General features: G+C 39.6%; 1 protein-coding gene across 1 annotated transcript; it reads left to right on the top strand.

The window, feature by feature from the left end:
• The first annotated feature begins 628 nt into the window (after positions 1 to 628).
• On the top strand, positions 629 to 2,697 carry LOC128659950 (oocyte zinc finger protein XlCOF6-like). Its single transcript, XM_053713541.1, has one exon. The coding sequence runs from the start codon at positions 666 to 668 to the stop codon at positions 2,463 to 2,465; it is 1,800 nt and encodes a 599-aa protein (XP_053569516.1). The 5' UTR covers positions 629 to 665; the 3' UTR covers positions 2,466 to 2,697.
• Positions 2,698 to 21,406: the final 18,709 nt, after the last annotated feature.

The following is a 21,406-nucleotide window of genomic DNA, read 5'->3' as shown; positions in this document are numbered from 1 at the left end:
GACCTTGCTCATGGAACACCCATAACTACACTTATGTCTACCTTGTTCCCACAACTCCCCCAGTGTAACCCCACCCCAGAACCACCACTGATTCGTGTGTTTAATTTTACAGTGACTATTAATATTATTAAACTAATAAAGTTTTTGACTGTTTATATAAATCAAACAACCACACCCTCTCAAAACATCTCACATTGATGATTAGTCTGTGATGATTAAGTCATCATGTTCTCATCCAACTTGTTGCGCATGAGCCGGGCAGGGCTGTATTTGCAGTTGCTTGTGAAATGTTAAATGAGAATGGTGGATGCACCTCTCTTGCCCAGAATGCAGATGTACTTGTTCCCTGGCTGAGAACATTATTCACATGCACCTTGTTTAATGCGGACCTATAACTTGTTGTCATCAGTAATCCGTAATTTAGGCTACTATGATGTAGTAATGTTTACATTCTATGTCATCCTTTTTTAATTTGTGATTACAGGTAAATAAATTTAAACATACAAAAAGGAAGACATTTTTGAGTATAAAAAAATGGTTTTTTTTTATTGAGATGGATTATATTATAATGAATAAACAGTCTTTTTTTTCTTTATTCCATTTCTTTTTATGTAGACAAACACGTCAATAGTTCATATCCATCCTTCACTACGGGAAGCATCAGAATGATACCGCAAACTCCAAAAGTCTTAGACACCAATGACTATTCACAAACATTAGGGATATCACAGCAGATATTTAAAGGAGATGGTGAATTTGCAGGAACTGGGCTACAATCATTATGTACAGAGAGTAATTTAGTCATCAAACAAGAGGACAACATTTATGCCTTATCTAGTGAAATGATTATCCCAGAGGATAAACCACACACATTTACTGAGTTTTCAAAACATATTAAAGAAGAGAAAAGTCTACAGTCTAGCCAAATAATTCATACAAAGGAGACACCTTTCAAATCTACAGAATGTGAGAAAAGCTTTAGATGGAAGACTAAGCTACTAGAGCACTACAAAATTCACACAGGTGAGAAACCACACACATGTACTGAGTGCGGCAAATGTTTTACACAAATGAATCATCTGAAAACTCATAAAAAGATTCACACAGGAGAAAAGCCTTTCACATGTACAGAGTGTGGAAAACGTTTTACACAAATAAATAATCTGAAACGTCATGAAAGGATTCACACAGGAGAAAAGCTTTTCACATGTACAGAGTGTGGAAAAAGGTTTACAGAAAATAGTGATCTGAAAAACCATGAAAGGAGTCACACAGGAGAAAAGCCTTTCACATGTACAGAGTGTGGAAAAAGTTTTACACAAAAGAGTGATCTGAAAAAGCATGAAAGGAGTCACACAGGGGTAAAGCCATTCACATGTACAGAGTGTGGGAAAAGTTTTACACAAATAAATAATCTGAAACGTCATGAAAGGATTCACACAGGAGAAAAGCTTTTCACATGTACAGAGTGTGGAAAAAGGTTTACAGAAAATAGTGATCTGAAAAACCATGAAAGGAGTCACACAGGAGAAAAGCCTTTCACATGTACAGAGTGTGGAAAAAGTTTTACACAAAAGAGTGATCTGAAAAAGCATGAAAGGAGTCACACAGGGGTAAAGCCATTCACATGTACAGAGTGTGGGAAAAGTTTTACACAAATAAATAATCTGAAACGTCATGAAAGGATTCACACAGGAGAAAAGCTTTTCACATGTACAGAGTGTGGAAAAAGTTTTATAGAAAAGAGTAGTCTGAAAATTCATGAAATTAATCACACAGGAGAAAAGCCTTTCACATGTACAGAGTGTGGAAAAAGTTTTACACAAAAGAGTGATCTGAAAAAGCATGAATGGAGTCACACAGGGGTAAAGCCATTCACATGTACAGAGTGTGGGAAAAGTTTTACACAAATAAATAATCTGAAACGTCATGAAAGGATTCACACAGGAGAAAAGCTTTTCACATGTACAGAGTGTGGAAAAAGGTTTACAGAAAATAGTGATATGAAAAACCATGAAAGGAGTCACACAGGAGAAAAGCCTTTCACATGTACAGAGTGTGGAAAAAGTTTTACACTAAAGAGTGATCTGAAAAAGCATGAAAGGATTCACACAGGAGAAAAGCCTTTCACATGTACAGAGTGTGGAAAAAGTTTTACACTAAAGAGTAGTCTGAAAATTCATGAAATGAATCACACAGGAGAAAAGCCTTTCACATGTACAGAGTGTGGAAAAAGTTTTACAAAAAAGAGTAATGTGAAACGTCATGAAAGGATTCACAAAGGAGAAAAACTGTTCACATGTACAGAGTGTGGAAAAAGTTTTACACAAAAGAGTCATCTGAAAAAGCATGAAATGATTCACACAGGGGAAAAGCCTTACACATGTACACAGTGTGGAAAAAGTTTTATAGAAAAGCGTAGTCTGAAAACTCATGAAATGATTCACAAGGGAAGAAACCTTTAACATGTTTAGAAAATATGGTTGCTACCTTTTGCACAGCTGATTATCTGACACTTTGCAAATGGGCATGGTTGAGGATGTGGTTAGGGGTGTGGCTTCACATGACCTTAAAGGGACATTCCAGCCAAATTTTGGAATCCACGTGTATGCATTTCAGTTTTGAGTAGAAGCATTTTTGTAGTATACATGTATTAGATAAAAGTTATAGTTGTTTCAAAAGTGTATTTAAGTTTGCACCGTGCACCAGCATTTTAAACACAGCACTTGCTCAGAGAGCCTAAGGTGCTTTTACCACCTGGTAATGACTCAATTTGTTCATTGCTGACATGATACAAGATCCACTGGCACTATGAGCAGCTGCAGTGTTTAAAATGCTGGTGCACTGAGAATATCTAGTTATGCTTCACATGCACGTGCAGAGAAAAATATTATCACTAAAATAGTGATAACTTTTACTAGAAACATTTTTGCCAATGCATGTTTATTGCAAATATGTTTCTATCCAAAGATGTAATTCATCTGTGTATTTAAATTTTGACCAGAGTGTCCCTTTAATAATATATATATATATATATATATATATATATATATATATATATATATATATATATATATAAAATCATTTTTTGTTCTGCCATTTAAGGTTTGAGTGTTACAATGTTTAATTTAATACACACAGCAAAGATGTATGAGAGAGAGAGAGATATATACAGTTTGGCATATACATAAACAGAGAGAGAGAGACTATATATATATATATATATATATATATATATATATATATTTATTATATACACATTGGTAGATACAGACATTTAAACAGATGGATAGGAACGATAGGCATAAAGAGATAGGAAGATATATACATAGATACAGACTAGTAGATGCTTACATATAAACAGACCAATATAGAGAGATAATAGACAGACATAAAGACAGATAGGTATACAGAAAGATGAGCAGGAGGAGACATAAAAGGAAGATTTAAACTGAACTTGATGATGATTATGTAAATGCTGAGACATTTTTATTTAGATTTTTTGCTGATACATATTTCATTGTTCAGAATAAAGTATATAAGTAATGCAGGTTCTAGTAAACAGACTAAGGTCTACTGTGTAACTTATAGGACAATTACTTCACTAGAGCTCCCTCAATGCTACACTGATCTGTGTAATGTAACACTAAGCAGCCACTGACCTCTCTGCCACATCAGTTTATTAAGGCTCAGTGTGTGACAGATAACTGCTGTTCCAAGGTGCCTGCACATGGGTGAGTTTGGTCAGCTGAGAGTACCCTAAATTCCTGACCTCACAGTTTCCTTAGCTCCCTGTAGACTTCCTGCTTGATTTATGTGTAACGCCCCCCTTCCTCCTGCATCTGGTCACACACAAAGTGTGAACAGATTTCTTTTTTTTTTTTCTTTTTTTTTTCTTTATTTAACATTGTACATAAACAAACAAAAAAGTTTTCAGCATTGTAAAGATTTGTTTTGTTACATAAAATAAAGAAGAAAGATAATTGAGAGAAAATCTAACATTATTTTGTTATCTTATTTATATCTTAATCCTAATTAAATTAAACATAGTTTCGATTTTTTTTTTAATATTAACTATAACAAAACTGTACAATGTTTCCTTTTACCCGTGTGGGGGGTCATTGTATAATCATATTTCAATCAAAGATAGCCCTCCCCTGGATTAGCACATCTATATCAGATGTATTTACAAAAGAACAAGAGGGGAGGGGAGAGAGGGGAGGGGGAGGAGGGGAGAGAGAGGGGAAAAAAAAAAAAGGGGGGAAGGGGCATTAGTCTTCCAGGATCACCAAAGTACCAGTAAAACTAATTCCGAATTCCAGAAAGGGAATATTAAATGGTCTATTTCTCCTGGAGATAAACTCTTAATGAGCATAGACCATTTTTGAAAAAAAGAACAAATGTCTTGGTCGTTGTTCATGTCTGTGTCAATTTGCTCTATCATACATTGCTTTTGCACATAATTTTTGATTTCTATGAAACTGGGAGCATTAATATTTTTCCAATAGCGTAAAATCAAGTTTCTAACTGATAAAATAATTATGTTTATAAGTTTCTTATGGGTTTGTTTCTCAGGGTCTTCCCATAGAAAGATACTATGGGAGAAAGATAGTTCAATTGATGGTATTTTTAGGATCCTGTTAATCCAATATTCTACTTTACACCATAGCTGTCTAATTCTAGGACAGTCCCATATTATATGCTTCAGATCGGCTGCCTTTCGTGAGCATTTTGGACATGTTAAAAAAGACTGATTTCCCCATTTAGCACCCTTTGCTGGTGTATAATGGGCCTGATACAAGAGTTTTATATGGGACTCTCTCCATGTTGAAGATACCGTAGTTGTTTTTACTCTTTCAATTGACCTTGAAATAGTGTCATGATTAATTACTGAGGATCAACATTATTCCATTGTTGAAACAGATGTTCTAAATTTATATCTCCTCTTTTTGAGAGTATCAATTGGTAGCACAAGGAGATTGAGTGTATTCCCCCCCTCACCAGTGGAAACCATTTCTCAAGTGGTCCCCAGGACCAATTCCACCCATGTTCAGCAGTTAATTTAAAAACATAATGTCTTGCCTGTAGGTATGCGAAAAAGTCAGTATTAGGGAGGTTATATTCTCTTTTAAGTGTATCAAATGTTTTAACAGTTGTTAGATGTGTATCTATTAACTCTGAAATTTTAGTTAAACCCAGATTTTCCCATCTTTTGAATAGGGGGGATTGAATACCCATTTGGAATTCCGGGTTACCAATCAGCGTTTGAAACTTTGGTATGTGTGGATCTATCCTTATCATCTCTTAAAGTTTCCAAAATGCCTGGATTGGTGTGTATATAGATCTAATCTGTTTAACATTTTTTGGCATTGTTTTTCTTCTACAGTGTAATAAGGAAGATGGAAGATATGCATAAAGGATGTTTCGCTCCAGCGCGTTATTAGTAACATAATTGATATCTAGTATCCAGTCTGGGATTAGCCTTGACAAACATACAAGGTTGTATAGTTTTAGATCCGGAAGAGCAAGTCCTCCATCCTCTCTTGCCAGGGAAAGCCTGCCCAAGGAAATTCTAGGTCTTTTATTTTGCCATATAAACCGGCGTAACGTAGCATTAATTTCACATAGATCTTCCATCTTTATAAATACTGGCGTGTTTTGTAATACTTAAAGTATCTTGGGTAAGAGAATCATCTTAAACAGGGCGATCCTCCCAGAGAGGGAAAGCGGAAAGCTCTGCCAGTTCTTCATAGTCTCTTTAATTTTATAAAGAGTTGGTGTAATATTAAGTTCATACCACAGATCTGGATTACGAGATATATGAATACCTAAATATTTAAAAGACTCCTTAACTATTTGAAAAAGGACATTGATAGCCGAATCCAATTCCTTCTTCAGTCTTTTAAATAATCTCTGATTTTAAAATATTAACCTTATAGCCGGAAAAGGAGCCGAACTGGTCAATTATTGTAAGCAGTTTGGGAAAATTAATTTTAGAGTTGGAAACATATGGTAATATGTCGTCTGCATATAAAGCTATTTTTAACTCGATATGTCTTATCTTGATCCCATCTATTTGTTGTCTGATCATAAGGGCTAATGATTCAATTGCTATGTCAAACAGCAATGGCGACAAGGGACAACCTTGTTGCGTGCCTCGCTTCAGTGTTATTTCTGTGGATTGCATGTTATTAATGAGCAGCTTTGTATGTGCGTTATGTTGTGTTTTAGAAATAAATTCTAATATGTTACCTTTCAGACCAAACTTATTCAAAGAAAATAATATATGATCATGGTGAACTGAGTCAAAGGCTTTTTCTGCATCAATTGTAATTATTGATGCATCCAAAGCCTCGGTCTCCGTTATTAAGCCTTGATTGTCTAACAAATTAAAATGATCAATAACTAAAAATAATTCCCTTATTTTGGATGCTGAATTTCTATTGTTTAAAAAGCCTGCTTGGTCAGTATGAATTATATTGGTTAAGACTGTTTGCAATCAAGAAGCTAAGATTGAAGCTAATAACTTATAGTCAGTATTGAGTAATGCAATGGGTCTATAGGAGTCCTTTTTAGTTGAAATACTTTTTATTGGTTATAATATAATTAAAGTACAAGTCGTGCATATCAAATAGAAATGAGGTACAGAGCACTTATTTATCTCAAAGAAACATACATATAGCATTCTGCACGTATAACAAAAGAACATTGTGTAAAGTGCACAGACCATACAAATATAGCTTCTATATCTGTCAATTTAACATTTAACGAATTAAGCTAAACATTATAAGTCAATGAACATTCCCCCCCTCCCCCCCTCCCCCCAAACCAGGTGTTTCCTCTAATTCAATTTAGCTTCTAATAAGTCTAGCGGTCAACTCTCAGTAAAATACCAATAGTATCTGTCGAGCTCTGGAGTTTAGATAACTAAAGATATGGATCTCCGCCCGCTCCTCTTATCCCCACCCTTTCATGTCGCCTCCCCCTTCTCTTCTTCTTCATGGGTAATAGTAGGTTATGAGTTCCCCCCTAGAATCCAATAAAACCATACTTTCTGAAAGTGATCAGAAGTCCCTTGAGACCAAGCCGCTAATTCTGACATTAAATAGGTATCTTTTATCTTATCTAGTACTTCTGACCAGTTCGGCGCACCCACCTTCCAATGTCTAGCTATACAGACACGTAAGCATGTACACAGAGTTTTAATAAAGGTGTTGGACGCTGAGTTTAACCTTCCTAACCGTTCATTCAAAAGACCTTGAGTTATAGTTAAATCAATGTTCTCGTCTAGCGTGTCACAGAGTAATTTCGAGAGTCTCGTCCATAATGGGCGTACTTTTGGGCAGTCCCACCACATGTGTCTATAGGACCCTCGTGCCCCACAACCTCTATAACATACTGCAGTGCTAAGGGGGGGAATATGGGCTGTCCGCTCCGGTGTAAGATACCACCTAAAGGCTACCTTCAAGCAGTTTTCCCTCATATCTGCACTGATCATTCCCTTACTAGTTTCAAATAGAATTTTCTCCCACACTCCCCTTTCCCTTGTTTCCCCTGTATCATTCTCCCATCTTTCCATAAGGGAAGATTTGAGGGTAATTTTCCGTTCTTGTAACAATAAGTATATCTGTGAAATCATATGTTTCCCTCTAGTCTGTGTGCTACATATTCTTTCTAGAGAGGACGGGGGTTGGTTTCTTCTATTAAGGGCATACTTAGTTATAACTGAGGTTATCTGTAAGTAAAGAAACCAATGTAAAGTGTATGGTTGTATTTTGTCTCTGATCTGATTGAAGGTGAGAATCGTGGTTTTGTCTAAAAAATCTGCTACCCTGTACAAACCCTTATTTTCCCACTTCCCCACCACCTTTCTAAGGTCCAAGGGCAATAAAAACTTCAATGGAAGAAATATGGAGTGTGGGGTAATCAATCCCAATTGTTTGGTGATCTTATGCCAATTGTGAATAGTCTCCATTGTTATTGGTGATTTATAAGTGAGTGATTTCAGTTTCAGAGTTGGGTCCCACAGCAGATCGGGCGGACACTCACATCCCGCAATGTCTGCTTCAATTTTAGGCCAAGAGAGCTCTTGTAAATTTTTCTCAAGTATGCTAGATTGTGATAGCCTAGCTGCCTGGTAATAATCCACCAGGTTTGGAACCCCCACTCCCCCCATCTGTCTGTTGTTTCAGTAATTGTGAAGCAATCCTAGCTTTCCCATCCGCTCTCAGAAAACGAGATAGATCAGTTTGTAGAGTGTTTAAGTCCACCAGGGGAACCCCGATCGGCAGAGCCCTAAAGAGGTACAGCAATCTGGGGAGAACGTTCATTTTAATAGCTGATAGTCTCCCATACCACGAAAATCTACCTTTTTTCCAGTTGTTTAGGTCCCTCCTGATGGTTTTATATATGGGCAAGTAGTTTAATCTGTATAAATCTGTAAAAGTACTGTTTAATTTAATCCCCAAATAGGTGATATGGCTCTTTACCCATGTTAGGTTGAAATTCAGTTCAGCCATTTTTTTTGTATGTGAGGGAAGGCAGATTGGCAAAGCCTCGCATTTATCAAGGTTGATCTTATACCCAGAAATTTCTGAAAAACTCCCCAGAACACTATACAAGTTAGTCAGAGACACCAATGGTCTGGTTAAAGTCAGCAACACATCGTCCGCAAATAGTGTCAATTTATATTCTTCCCCGGTTATCTCCACCCCCCTTATATCTATTGATTGCCTAATGAAAGCTGCCAGTGGTTCAATGCTAATGGCAAATAATAGCGGAGAGAGTGGACACCCCTGACGAGTCCCATTTAAAATATCTATTAGCCTTGAGTTGTATCCTGCTGCCCCTACTACCGCCGTTGGTCTGGAATATATAGTTGTAAGTGCTTTTATAAAGGCCCCCTTGAAGCCCATTTTATCTAATACCCTAAACATAAACTTCCAATCCACCCTATCAAACGCCTTTTCTGCGTCAAGTGATAGGAGTATGGATGGCGTCTTGGTCTGTGATAGGTAGTCAACCAGGGTCAGAATTCTCCTGACATTGTCGGGGGCTTCTCTATCTTTAATAAACCCTACTTGGTCCTTATGTATCAGTGAGGGTAGGAATAATTTAAGTCTATTTGCCATAATCTTGGTGAAGATCTTAAGATCCGTGTTGATTAGGGATATAGGCCTGTAATTACCACAATATTTCAGATTTTTCCCCTCCTTGGGTATTACCACTATCTTAGCTTGTAACATGTCTTTAGGTAACTCCCCTCCCGCCAGTATTCCGTTACAAAAGGCTAATAGGTGGGGCAGCAGCTCTTTCTTAAATAATTTGTAATATTCCCCTGTAAGGCCATCTGGGCCAGCCGCTTTACCTGACTTAAGGTCTTTAATTACTGATAATATTTCTATAGCTGAGATGTCAGCATTGAGGTTTGCCAGATCTGTCTCCTGAATGGACGGTAACTTAGCCTGATTAAGAAACTCCTCTGTCTGCCGACCAAGATCCCCCGGGAGCACCTTTTTCCCATCATATAGGTTTTCATAAAACTGAGCAAAAGTTTCAGTTATTTCTTGAGGGTTGGAAGTGGGGGTCCCATCGAGTCTATGAATAGAGGGTATAGCAAATGATTTGATTTTTTCCCTTAATTTATATGCAAGATATTTATCCGGCTTATTGGCGTACACATAATAGTGTGCTCTCAGTCTCATTGCCGCTCGGAACGAGGACTCATTTAAGATCTTGGATAACTCCTGTCTCTTGGACTGGAGGGATTTATATACCCCCCTGGAGAGGGTACGTCTGTGTTCTATCTCAAGTGTTTCAACCTCATTCTGAAGTGTCCTAACTAACTGTGCAGAGTGTCTCGTCGCTAATGATTTTTCCTTAATTAGTAGGCCCCGTAGGACCACTTTATGTGCCGCCCATGTCATCAGTGTGTTACGTGTAGATCCTACATTTAACTGCCAGTATTCCCTCATTGCTACTTGTACCCTCTCATATATTTCAGGTCTCTTAAGTAGTGTTGGATTATATGTCCACGTCCTGGGGCGTAAGAAATTCAATATGCCCGATAGATCCAAGAGCACTAGTGAGTGATCCGACCATACACATGGTTGTGTGGCGGCTGAGACTAGATTAGGGGTCAAAATTTGGCTCACATAGATATAGTCCAGTGTTGAGTAGGAATTATGTGCTGGTGAGAAATAAGTGTAGTCATGTTTAGAATTGCCCACCGCCTCCCAAGAGTCGATAAGGTTGTGTGTCCCCAATGAATCCCTGATTGATTTGACAATAGAGTTATGTCGGTGCTGTTTACTTGTTAATCCCCCGGAGTCTCCCCCTGTAGATGGAGTCATAACTACATTAAAATCCCCCGCTAAGATAATTCTATCTTGGGACCATTGGGTTAGGAGTTGCGAAATTGTCACGAAAAAGGCATTCTGCGTTTCATTCGGTGCGTATAAGTTACAGAGAGTAACACTAGTATTCTGAATTGTGCCTCTAACTATCACAAACCTGCCTTCTTTGTCTTTAATTTCACTATCAAGTATAAAGTCTAAGGATTTATGCAGCAAAATTGAGACCCCTCTTTTTTTTGAATCCGTTGTAGAATGGAAGTGATGGGGGAACTGATGTGACCAATATTTAGGGACTGTCTGTGATATGAAATGTGTCTCTTGGAGGAATATGATACTTGCCTTTTCCTTTAGGTAGTGGGTGAGTGCAGTGCGTCTCTTAGTGTCTGAGTTCAGGCCCCTAACGTTATGTGATATAAGTCTTATCTTATGGGTCATTTATGTAACACGGTGTGCCTCTCCCTTGCTTCGCTATGTGCCATAACTCAAGTAGTTTGCAAGTGCCCTGATAGACCTTTCTCTCCTCTGTAGCCTTTGTAACTGGTGTCGCCCATACCCCTCGGCACCTCCCTTTTTTGCTACCTACCTCCCTGTAAGGAAACACCTGGATTGAAAAAAAAACAGTTAAAAAACAATAAACATAAAACATATAACCGTAAACTTTGATACTCTTATCCAAAGTCCAGAACATGTTTTTCCCCTAGTGCAGTTATTTACATCTCTTACTTATCGTGGCAATACCTCTATCACATGGTTATGGAGTAAACAAGCTTGGAAAAGGAAGTAGAGCAGAATAAGAAATCTGTAACCGTTATAACAAAAACGTCAATGATAACAACAATGAGAGACCACCTCTGGACTATTCCTGTAAATAAAACTTTCGGGTCTTATGAACATTACAAACAATAGCAACCATTGTATTGAAGTGTCTTTGGGTGCACCCTGTAAGGAGAAAAAGAAAAGAAAAAACACATCCTTTCCCCTAGTCTCATTCCCCTTCTTTTGTTTCTAAAAGCCTCATGCTAAGTTTCCTGAAAGTAAGCTAACAAAGCAAACACAAACATCATAACAGGATTATACTTATCTATCCCTCGGTAAATAGATCTGTGGGCTGGAACTGATAAGGCATAAGTCCGCTGCATTTCACAGCTTATGTCCCAGAAAACACTTAATCTTTGCGATTGTAGAAGTTCTCAGTAGTTTGAAGGTAGTTCAAGTTTTCCGCTTCTTCTCTGGTATCTTGGACCATTGCTTTTGGCGTGGCTTTCCCCCTTGTAGGCTTTGATCCGGAATTGCCTCCTGTTGCAATAGAGCTGGAGGGTCCATTCTCAGCCTCCGGCATGCCTCCGGGATCTCGTGGGGTTCTTTAATGAAGAATGATCTATTTTCCCATGTTATATGCAGAGAGAAGGGAAAGCCCCATCGATATGGGACTTGGTTTTTCCTCAGTAAAGAGGTGAAAGGCCGGAGTGAACTTCTTCTCTGCAGGGTCCTCAGACAAAGATCTTGAAAAAACTGTATGATATTCCCTTGATGTTTAAACGTAGGATTTTTCCTCCTTTTCTTGGAAGCGCAGCATCTTTATAATAACATCCCTGGGAGGGTCTTCCCCCTTGGGTTTGGGGCGTAAGGCCCTATGTGCCCTCTCCATCTGGAACTTATCCTCTCCCTCTGAGGCAGTTATACTTTGAAAAAGACTGAGAAGGTATGGTTTTAATTCTTTGGGACCTATTGATTCCGGAACTCCCTTTAATCTTAAATTGGATCTTCGGCTGCGATTCTCTAGGTCCTCCAGCTTATCATATATATCTTCAATTTCCTTTTGTTGAGAAGTGACCGTGTCCGTTACTGCATTCAAGCCCTCTACCATGGAATCTCCACTTTCTTCTAAAGAATTTACTCGTGAACCCAAATCCACCACTTCCTGTTTCAATTCTGCTAAGCTGCTAGTCACAGAATTTTGAAGGCTCTCCATTTTTTCTAACAGCTTTTCAAAATTTTCGTTAATGTCCTTCTTAGAAACCAACTGCTTCAGATCTGCTTTAGTGACTGGGCTAGAATCACTCGTTTTCTCTTTGGATCTTTCATCCACTTCCCCCTCCTCCTCTGAATGTTGTGATTGTGTGTCAGATAATTTCTCTCCCTTCTGTGGCTTAAAGAAGAGATTAGGTGTGGATTGTTTGTTTAGTGAGGTCAGTTTGGTATTTTTCCTGACCGCCATTTTGACTTCCCTTTGCCAACAAAAAATGTATACAATATTCCAGGGCCCAAAGAATCAAGTTAGAAGCAGGCTGCACACATTTATCTGACCTTCAGCTTTAAACCTGTCTAGGGAGAACAGCACCTCCCTGGAAATCTTATGTAAGTGTAAGGAATGTCCCCAGGTTTAAGAGTCTGATTTGATGTATAAGGGAGAAGCTGTAATTCACATGAGGTGTAGGTCCTTAGAAAGTCCCCTTAATATCGCCAGGTATATGGAGGGTGGGGAAGATGGCACATGACACATATAATGCTTCTTTCAAATCCATTCCTGCTGTGACGTGTTTAACATTTTCTTAGGGAACAGATGCATATATTGCAACATGCCTCTCTCTGTGTATCTGTAGTGTGTTATCCTTAGCCCAGTGCTGCAATCATCTGTGTCATCCTAATAGGCCCGTGGCCTGATGATAACTAAATACAGTCTCTATACTTAAAGTGGATATAACATGCTGCCATGAATTTCAGCTCATGGGCCTTCCTGCGGCAGTAGAGAACCCGCGCTTTACAATTTTAACTCATTGTGCACCAACAGTCTCAAATTAAAGTGTTCAGATTCAAGTCTCTGTAACCCGCTGTGTTATCCTTCCTCAGGGTCTCAAATACTTGTAAGCTACTAGCCTTAAACTCTCAGATAGGTGTATGTCAGCCCTCGGTGGTTACCTGAAGTTCCGCTGCTTAGGAGCTGCAGGCGTCGACTATCATCTCTGTATGTGTGGCCCCCACATCTGCCCTTGTCTCCTACTCCAATCTCGGCACACTGCTATGTCAGCAGCGTGTCTGCGCTAACCTTCGTTCTTCTCCTCAGAGTTATGGCAGCTGTAGGAGCCGCGGCATTAAAAACACCACGTGGCCCATGTGAATGGCGTCTAGCCCGACTCCTCTCAGATCCGCGGTGTGTGAGCCGCTATGTCACTCTTCTCCCAGCCGCATTGATGGTCAGGTGTTCACCAGTTAGTGGCCCCTTCTTCACTATAGTTCACCACTCTGCTACCTTTTATTTGCCTAAGTAGCTATTGTCCTGCACAGAGCTCTCCAGCTAAGCTGCCATTTTCCAGCTCCAGCAGGCTCCGCCCCCTATAGGAGTCCTTTTTAAAGGGATCTTTCCCTGGTTTTAAGATTAGAGTTGTAAAGGATGCCAAAAAATTGGCAGGGACCAAATTATTCTGAACAAAAAAATGGTTATATAGGTTCTTCAGATAGGGCATTACTTGTTGCTCTAAGATCTTATAATATTCGTTTGGGAGAGCATCCGGGCCTGGGGATTTATTTAATGATAGTTTTTGAATAGCTTTAGAGATTTCCTGATCAGAAATAGGGGAATTTATGTCTTGTATCATACCCGTGTCTAAGGAAGGGTAAATCAGCTTTTCCAAGTATCTATCTCTTTGATGATAATTGGATTCTCTATATTTATAGATCTCTTTGTAATAGTCAGTAAAAATCTCCAATATTTCTTCAGGGGTATTATAGATCTTATCTTCACTATGTATTCTCTGGAATACCGGGGGTTTATTATTATTTTTGGATAGGAATGCGAGAAGCTTGCCCAATTTGTTTCCCTGCCTGTAGTATTTTGCTTGTGTTTTAAGTTCTCTTTGAGTGGTTTCTTTTAAAAGAAATATATCTTTCTTTTTTAGCTTTGTTATATTTATCCCAATTTGATTGTGTTTTAGATTGCAAGTATTTATTATAAGAGTTTGTTGCAGATTGGGAGACTTGTTTCTCTTTTTCTCTTTGTTTCCTTTTTTGCCTTACATTGTAAGCGAGAATCTGACCCCTAAGCACCGCTTTACTTGCTTCCCAGAATATAACAGGTTTGTCAAGATAATCATTATTATACTGTTTCCTCAAACTTGGTTTTAAGCCAGTTTTTAAATTTAATATTTGTATATAGGTGCCTGGGGAAATAAAAACGAGCAAAAAAATCATTATTATTTCTAGTGAAAATTTCCAGCGAGATCGGGGCATGGTCTGATAGGCATATGGAGTGTATATCAGATTGAAGTTTCTTTTTGGCTATGTTATCATCTATCAGAAAAAAAATCTATTCTGGATAATGATTTATCATGTAGGAATATTTTCTAATCTCTGGATTCTGCATTCTCCATATGTCTATCAGACCAAGGTTTTGAGAAAAAGCTCCTAATATCCTGGTCTTCATCCGATCTCTTTTAGTCCTTATTGATTTAAATTTATGTCTAAGTCTATCTAGTGGGGAGTGGAAGGTCATATTGAAATCTCCTCCAATAAGCAAGAAACCTGGGGCCATCTGCGATAACTTCAATTGGAGGGAGTCCCAAAACTCTTTACACAAATAATTAGGAGCGTAGATATTACATATTATATAAGCTGTGTTATCTAATTTTATTTTAAGAATAAGGTATCTGCCCTCAGGTTCAATGTCCGTTATCAGAATTTCGTAGTTAATTTTTTTTCCGATCAAAATAGCTACCCCTCTTTTTCTTTTCTCGCTTGGTGCAGCAATGACTGTGTCTACCCAGGCAGATCTTAATTTTTTTGCTTCTTCAAGATTTAAGTGTGTTTCCTGAAGTAAAGCGATATCAGTTTTTAATTTTCTTAGGTGTGTTATAATAGATTTTCGTTTAATGGGAGATGTTATGCCCCCAACATTCCAAGATATAATTTTTAGTGCAGCTGAGCTACTTATGTTTTTTTAAGAAGAAAAAAAACAAAACACCCCGTAATAAAAATATAAAAGGGGAGAAAAAAAAAACAAAAAAAAACCTCTCACACTCCACCCCCCCCTCGCCACCCCCCTCATCCACGACTTCCTTCCCCCCCATCCACAGGTTATTTCCCATTGAACCCCTATCCCAAGAACCAAGGGAAAACCAAGCCATTTTCAGGAAATTCAATACATTATCAGTTCAGGTAGTCAACCAGTTAAGGTAAGTTGTTTTTTAAATTGGTGTCTGTGAGGATCTCTCTAACTATCTGAGAACTTTCTGCTTCTCTTACTTTATCAAAAAGGAAGGTTTGGTTTTGAGCCGAAATTTTTAATCTAGCCGGGTAGATTATGGTGGCTTGTGCACCCTGATTAATTAGTTTGGTACAGAGTGGAGAGAGCTCTTTTCTCTTGAGAGATGTCTCATATGAGAAATCTTGGAAGAGAAGAATTTTAAAGCCATCAATCATAATAGGCTGTTTTTTTCTGAATTGACGCAGGAAAGTAACCCTGTCTTGAAAGTTCAGAAATTTAGCCAGAATGGGTCTAGCTTTAAAATTCGAGCCTCCATTATGGTTAAAACTCCCCACTCTGTGTGCTTTCAACCAAAATGGGCGGATTAGATGTTGGGATATCCATTAACTGTGGTAGTGTAGTTGAAACAAATTTAATTAAATCTTCATATTCCCTGCTCTCAGGAAGACCTATAATACGCAAGTTGTTCCTGCGAGAGCGATTTTCCAAATCTTCTATTTTATTTAATAGTTTGTTAACTGCAAGACTATTACTTTCCACTCTGGGTTTAAGAAGATCTTGTGTGTCTTCTAAATCTGACAGTCTTTTTTCTGCCTCTTGTAGTCTGGTTGCAAACTGTTTGACTTCATTAGTAAGATGTAGTAGGTCTTGTTTAATCTCATCTCTTAAAGATTCAAATTTTGGGGTGAGGGCGTCCGCTATACTTGCTACCAAACCTTGCATATCGACACATTCAGTGATTTTAGGTGTGTTAATAGAAGATGGGTGAATTTCAGTGGGTGTTTCTGTGAGGTTTTTATTCTTCCTCTCCCTTGACTTGGTGGCCATGTTTGGAGAAGGATGTGGGGAGTGAATAGGTGATGTAAGAAATTTATCCATAGGGCATAGTAAGCCGTTTACTTTTTAGGCCCCCTTCTTGAACGACCCAAGGGGAGTGAAGGAGAGAGAAAAAAGAAAAAAAACAGAAGGGGGGGGGGGGGGATGTGAGTGTGGCGTGAATTGTGTTAAAGAAGAAAAAAGATTAATGAAAGTGTGGACATGCAAGTAAGCTAAAGAGTGTCACCCTTATGCAGTTGCTTCAATTGGATTTAGAAAGAGGTAGGGTAAGAAAAATACTAGGAGAAAAATTAGTCTATTATTGGTATCTAGTGATTATTTCCTTATTCCTTTCCTTTTCCCCCTACCTTCTCCCCTTCCCACTCTCTTAAGAGTAGCCAATATTTCAGTTAGATGAGATTAGTCTTATGGTTGCAATTATCCTATAGCAATGATAGACTAGTCCCTATTGTTGACAACACTGTGAAAAAAAGCAGTTTAAAAATAATACTGTTATTATTCGAGCTTGATCTCGTAAGAGCAATAATTTGCCACAGGACACCTCTTATATTAAATGTCAATCCACAACCCCTTATTAATCAATTAAAGGAATAATACAGCCTGTATAATGAGTGAATTCAATTAACCTCAAGTTTAGTTTCCTTCCTCTTTCTCTTTTTTTTCCCCCTCTCCCTCCTCTGCCTTCCCTTAATTCCTTTTTCAAAAAGTTTTTCCTGTCTCAAGGTCAATAAAATTCAATGTTTAACTTAGTCAAGCCAGTTATCTCTACGTGCTTTGGTACAATACAACAAACAAAAAGGCATAAGCAGAAAAAAACAGAGAACAGGGCATAATTGAAGCGTTGTTATATGTAGAGTCAGAGTTCAGCATTAAAGCCTCTTCTCAGTAAGTGTTCCCTCCAGCACATTAGTTCAAGAGAACTAAAGTTTTGAGCAATGTTTAGCCAGTTAGTCCAGCACAGAGTGCAGTACAGTTAGTGTGATGCCAAGGGTGTTAAACTGGCCCTGATTCTAGACCTTAAATCCATATCCGATCAATTAAAAATGTTTGCACTGTGGTTTCTATCTGACTCAGCCAGGCTGCTTTGTTCACAAATAGCCACATACAAAACAGCAGTATAGTAGGCAAGGCAGCAACAGAACACAGAGAGGGTAGAGCCTGTCCGATAGGGCAAACAAATGCAAAACAGAAGGTAATTGCGCAGTCTTATAATGAGAAGATAGTCCTGCTCTAAAGAAACCCTCTGTCAGTAGTTTTCCCTTCAGAGGCAAGCATGCAGGAGAGAAAGATGTTAAGTGTTATTAAACTGTTAAGCCAGGGAAAAGGCAGAGTTCAGTTAGTACGCTTCAATAGAAAAGTCAGCCCAGAAGTTAAAGTTTAATTTCTGCCCATCCAGTCTTGGTTATTATAAGTAAAGAAAAAGTTTTTGAAGTTTATCTTACCGGTGATGATTTCTAGGCTGCCTATCAGTTCTGTGGGTTAATTATCAGCTGTTTTCTTATCCTCCAGGGGATCAAAAAGCAGTGACCCACTGATGCAGCATATAGGTACCTTTACTCCCCAGAAGTAATCGGCCTGTATGTGTGCAGCAGATGGTTAGTAGCGGCACCAAGATCAGCGGTGTCGCTCTGCTGCAAGCCTGAGGGTATTGGGTGATATGAGCAAATGCCGGCTGTCAATCTCCCTCATGCAGCATCGGTGGGAGGGAGATACAGCCAAGTTGCCTAGAGATTTGTCCGCTCTTACTCCACAGATGACGGCGGCTTCTACAGCTTTCTCCTGGTCCTTTTGAGTGCTAAGTGTGAATGGTGTTCACTTTTGGGCCCTTGAGCGTTCTCTGCCCAACTGCTGCTGTTCTCCCGGGAACCAAAGGTAAGGCGCGAATCCTCCACCTAACAGGAGCTCGCAGGGCTGTGGGGAGCTACCAGAATTACATCCAGTCTCCTCCTCTTCCAGGCCTCCTGCAAAGAGCATTTACTGTCGTGTGAACAGATTTCTGATGATCTGTGTGCAGCCTACACTGTCCGGGTGGCAAACCTATCTGAAACCCGGACACATTACTCAAAATGATTTGAAACCTGGACTTTGCGGGTGAAAGTCGGATGGGCGGCAACTCTATTAGAAAGTGGAAAAAAGGTTTTTATTGAAATTGGGTATCACAAAACACCAAATGTCATGGATACCAGAAAGCCAAGGCTGCCCCCCCCCCCCCCCCCCTCTGCCTGCCTGACTCCTTATCACACCAGATTTGGCCCTTTCATGGCTAGCGGGATCTTGCTGTCTCTTGCTATCTACTGTTTTGCCATACTGTGCCAGGCCGCAAGAGTTGAAACCCTACCACCTCACCCCCTCCTGTTCCTCAGCAGATTTGGGCTACCGAGAGCAACCGTGATCTCCCAGACCTTTTGTTTCATTTATTTGGTGATGAGTACTTTGTCAGAGAAGAACTGGTCTCTGATCGGAAAAGCCTTCCTGGGCTGGCCAGGCTCCTGGAACTCCCAGTCGGCCACTGTGACAACAGACACCTGCCTAACCCTCTCAGGCTGGCCGGGCTCCTGGAACTCCCGGTCGGCCACAGAACAGCAGGACACCCGCTGACTTTACCCCTGGTTGCACCAGTGGCCCTTTGTCCCAGAGCGCTGCTCTTTTGGGAATTGGTAGCCCCTAGGGTGGACAAGATGTGGGGGAATTACTGGAGGGGAGCTCCTTTGGCAACAATCTTACCCCCATAACTTCAACGGACTGTCTCTCCAGTCCCCAGTAATGAATCATGCCTCTTTTTGGACTGTGGCATCTGGGGGCGAGAGCTTTAAAATAACACCGTAGAAGGGCCACCGCCCCACTGGGATAATCCCAAAAACACCACCCATGGCTACTGGGATTCTGTGGCTGCTATGGAGGTGCCAGCCTGTTTGGAGGGGCGGGAATGGGGGGAAATTATGGGATTGTCCAGTGCCTTATCAACATGAGCTTTGTGTATAAAAGGAATGTGTTTTCCAAAAAATAATCAGTTCTTGTTCCACCGGAATGCTAGTATGTCTAGTTATTTGGGTGTGCTCCTGCTAAATCACTTCTCTGCTACATAGTGGCCCCTTCTCTGGCAGAGCTACCTAGTCAGGGTAGCTGGAATCTGTCACAAGGTCGGACTCTGAATTATGGTGCTGTTGGGCATCAGGGGTGGCTACAGGCTGTGGTCACTTGCCAGCTACATAGCTGCAGTCGGCAGGGAGGAATCAGGACCCGTTTGGCAGATCTACCCTGCTGGGGTAGTTGCAGGGTATCCGTCACACCAAATATTTACAGCAAACAGAACAAAGGATAATGGAAACAGAGAATAGTATGGCCAAAATAGTTATATTATAATAAATTAAAGCACATATAAACAGTAACTTTAGTAATGTAGAGATAGGAGGAGCCTTTGGCCAAAGTTCGTGATTGAGCAAGTTATATATAACAGTTATAACATATAAAGATCACCAGATTACACAGGCTGTTCATGATTGGCTTACCCTGCAGCTGTCCAAAAATCCTCTCTGAAAGCCGCCAAGACGTGGGCGTTGGGACTTCTTGCTGCCAGCAAAAGGATGAACAGATGATCAGTATGCAGAGCTCAAACTAGGAAGCTCAAAGATCCTTGTTGTTGCTGGGGACCAAACGGATCGTACCGGGTCCTCACACCAGCGGTTATCCTATCAGAGCGACTCCCTCCCTGGGAAACTGCTTGGTTAGTAAGATGCTTTACTTTTGCAGGTAAACACCGATACCTTCAGACCATTCTTTCTGGCGCCAAGACGTGGGCGTGCCAAGGTTTTGCTGGGTTCCACCAATCAGAGGGTCCGCTTGAGAAGGCTTGTCACGGGATCCAATCAGAAAAATTCCTCTCCGGCAACCATAAGGCTCTACTCCTTGCAGGGGTGGAAAGGCTCAAATGCTGTACAAATTAGCAACTAGAAAAAGAAGAGAGCTGAGCCGATCCTGTAGTATATATATAAAACGTAGCATTTATTTCACCCAATAGGGTATATTAAAAGTACATATTACTCCACCATAAAATCACACAACAGTGCAAAGTTCAAAAATCAGCTGTGCAAAGCATACGCGTTTCAGCAGAAGCCGTAGTCATAGCTTAAATAAAACACACAGAACTGAGTTTGTTTTAGTTAAGCTATGACTACGGCTTCTGCTGAAACACGTATGCTTTGCACAGCTGATTTTTGAACTTTGCACTGTTGTGTGATTTTATGGTGGAGTAATATGTACTTTTAATATACCCTATTGGGTGAAATAAATGCTACGTTTTATATATACTACAGGATCGGCTCAGCTCTCTTCTTTTTCTAAACACCAAATATTTACACACAAATAAACTTTATATACACAGTTTACAAACCTTTTTACAATTATCCTAAAGAGGACAAACTTTCTAAATAGAAGCATCAAATGAGATGTTATTGTAACTAATACTTTCTAAATCCCAGTTATAAAAGCCTCAGTTTGGAAGTGCTCTCCTGCTGTCCTTTGTTCCTCTATATATGTGCACCTCACTTTCTCTCATATCAATGGGATAGAATCCAAACACCACACAGGAATATACAGATCTGTCCTCATACTGACCAGTTTACACAACCATTCACCACCAAAGCACCCCCAGTGTTGTTTATTAATATGCCAGTGTTAGGAGTTGTACGTTTGATTTACATAGGGGAGAAAATAATTACATTTATAGAATTAAGGAGTCTTTGGCATCTATTTATCAAGCCGTCAACTGCAAATATGCTGGAATTCTGCAGCGTATTTGTGGTGAGCCTGATTCGCCTTAGTTATCAAACCCTACAGACCGGCAAAAGTAGAATTTAGTGACATAACATACGTTCCGTCGGTTTCAGTCCGACACAGATCAATGCTTACGTCACTCCAGATGTTCCGAATGCAAGTTCGGCACTATCTGACTACTTTTGCTAGTTATCAAATAACTAGCAGGTACGCTCGGCACTTTTCCGGCCCAGCGTACCTG

The sequence above is a fragment of the Bombina bombina genome, chromosome 5 (genome assembly GCF_027579735.1).
Source record: "Bombina bombina isolate aBomBom1 chromosome 5, aBomBom1.pri, whole genome shotgun sequence".
In the NCBI taxonomy this organism is placed as follows: Eukaryota; Metazoa; Chordata; class Amphibia; order Anura; family Bombinatoridae; genus Bombina; species Bombina bombina.
The sequence above is the reverse complement of the archived record's forward strand: the minus strand, read 5'-3'. Positions and strand labels throughout refer to the sequence as shown.

Coding starts and splice junctions, on each gene's coding strand:
- LOC128659950 (XM_053713541.1), top strand. CDS start 666: ATGATACCGCAAACTCCAAAAGTCTTAGACACCAATGACTATTCACAA.